The sequence below is a fragment of the Lagopus leucura genome, unplaced genomic scaffold, assembly GCF_019238085.1.
Source record: "Lagopus leucura isolate 7727_CA_CO unplaced genomic scaffold, USGS_WTPT01 28353-0_obj-0_obj, whole genome shotgun sequence".
Classification (NCBI taxonomy): domain Eukaryota; kingdom Metazoa; phylum Chordata; class Aves; order Galliformes; family Phasianidae; genus Lagopus; species Lagopus leucura.
Window position 1 is genome coordinate 1 of NW_024967565.1, and position 1,050 is coordinate 1,050.

Below are 1,050 nucleotides of genomic sequence, written 5' to 3' on the forward strand. Positions count from 1 at the left end.
GGGGGGGGGCTGAGCAGGGTGAGACGTGGGGCGGGGGGAGGCGACGGGGGGGGGCTGAGCGACTTGGGGGGTCACAGCTTATCGGTGGGATGGGGACACGCGTGGGGGGACCCCCTGGGCACCACAATGGGGACCCCACGGGCTGCCCCACATGGGGGTCAACACTCTGTGCCCCTCCCCCGGGCAGCTGCCAGCATCGGTGCCGTGAGGATGGGAGACCCCTTTGCCTACTGGAGCGGACCCCCATCCCGGTGAGTTCCCCACACCCCACGGCGTTGTGCTATGGGGCACAGAGATGGCGGCACCGCCGGACTCACTGCTTGTCCATCCATCCATCCATGCATCCATCTGTCCATCCATCTGTCCATCCGTCCATCCGCACAGCAATGAATATGAAGACAGCCCCCACGGCCCCACCAGCTTCGCCCGACCCAGCGCCAAAAGCATCTACAGTGAGTATGGGGCCGCCCCACACAGCCCCCCCCTCCATCCCCCCACCCCTGACCCCCCCGTGGCCCCACAGATCAGCGCAAGGATTACGGGCAGACGCTGCTCAAACCCCAAAGCGACTTCCAGCACCCCGTGGAGGTAGGAGCCCCCCCTGGGTGCCACCAGGTTGTGGGGCACCTCGCACCCCTTTACGCCCCATAACAACCCCCCATAACAACCCCCTGGGTGTCCCCCCCCTCCCCCCAGCACCTGGTGACCCTACGCCTGGAGCGGGAGCTGCGCAGCGTGGAGGATTGCGTGGGGCGGCTGCGGGATTTGGAGGCACAGGGGAAGGTTTGGGGTCAGGATCTCCTCTTGGGGGTCCGGGATCAGGACCTGCTGCTGAGCGACGTGGAGAGCAGGGTACCCCGTGGTGACCCCCAGACCCACAGCCCCCCCCCTCCACCCCCCCAGCACCCACCCCCATGTGTTCTGATCGCCCCATGAGCCCTTCAGGCCCTCGCTCTCCCCGCTCCCATTCACCCCTATAACTTCACCCCCCTATAACTTCACACCCCCCCTAAGCCCCATCCCTGCAGCCCTCCCATCCCACTTTGTGCC

General features: G+C 66.9%; 1 protein-coding gene across 1 annotated transcript; it reads left to right on the forward strand.

Annotated features, from left to right (window-relative positions):
* Nucleotides 1-165: 165 nt before the first annotated feature.
* LOC122193204 (epidermal growth factor receptor kinase substrate 8-like protein 3) lies at nt 166-852 on the forward strand (the record flags this gene model as incomplete). The annotated part of the gene is made up of 4 exons (XM_042893932.1): nt 166-251; nt 385-452; nt 524-588; nt 697-852. Coding segments are annotated over exons 1-4 (330 nt in total), but the record flags the coding sequence as incomplete, so codon positions are not given.
* Between the last annotated feature and the right edge of the window lie 198 nt (nt 853-1,050).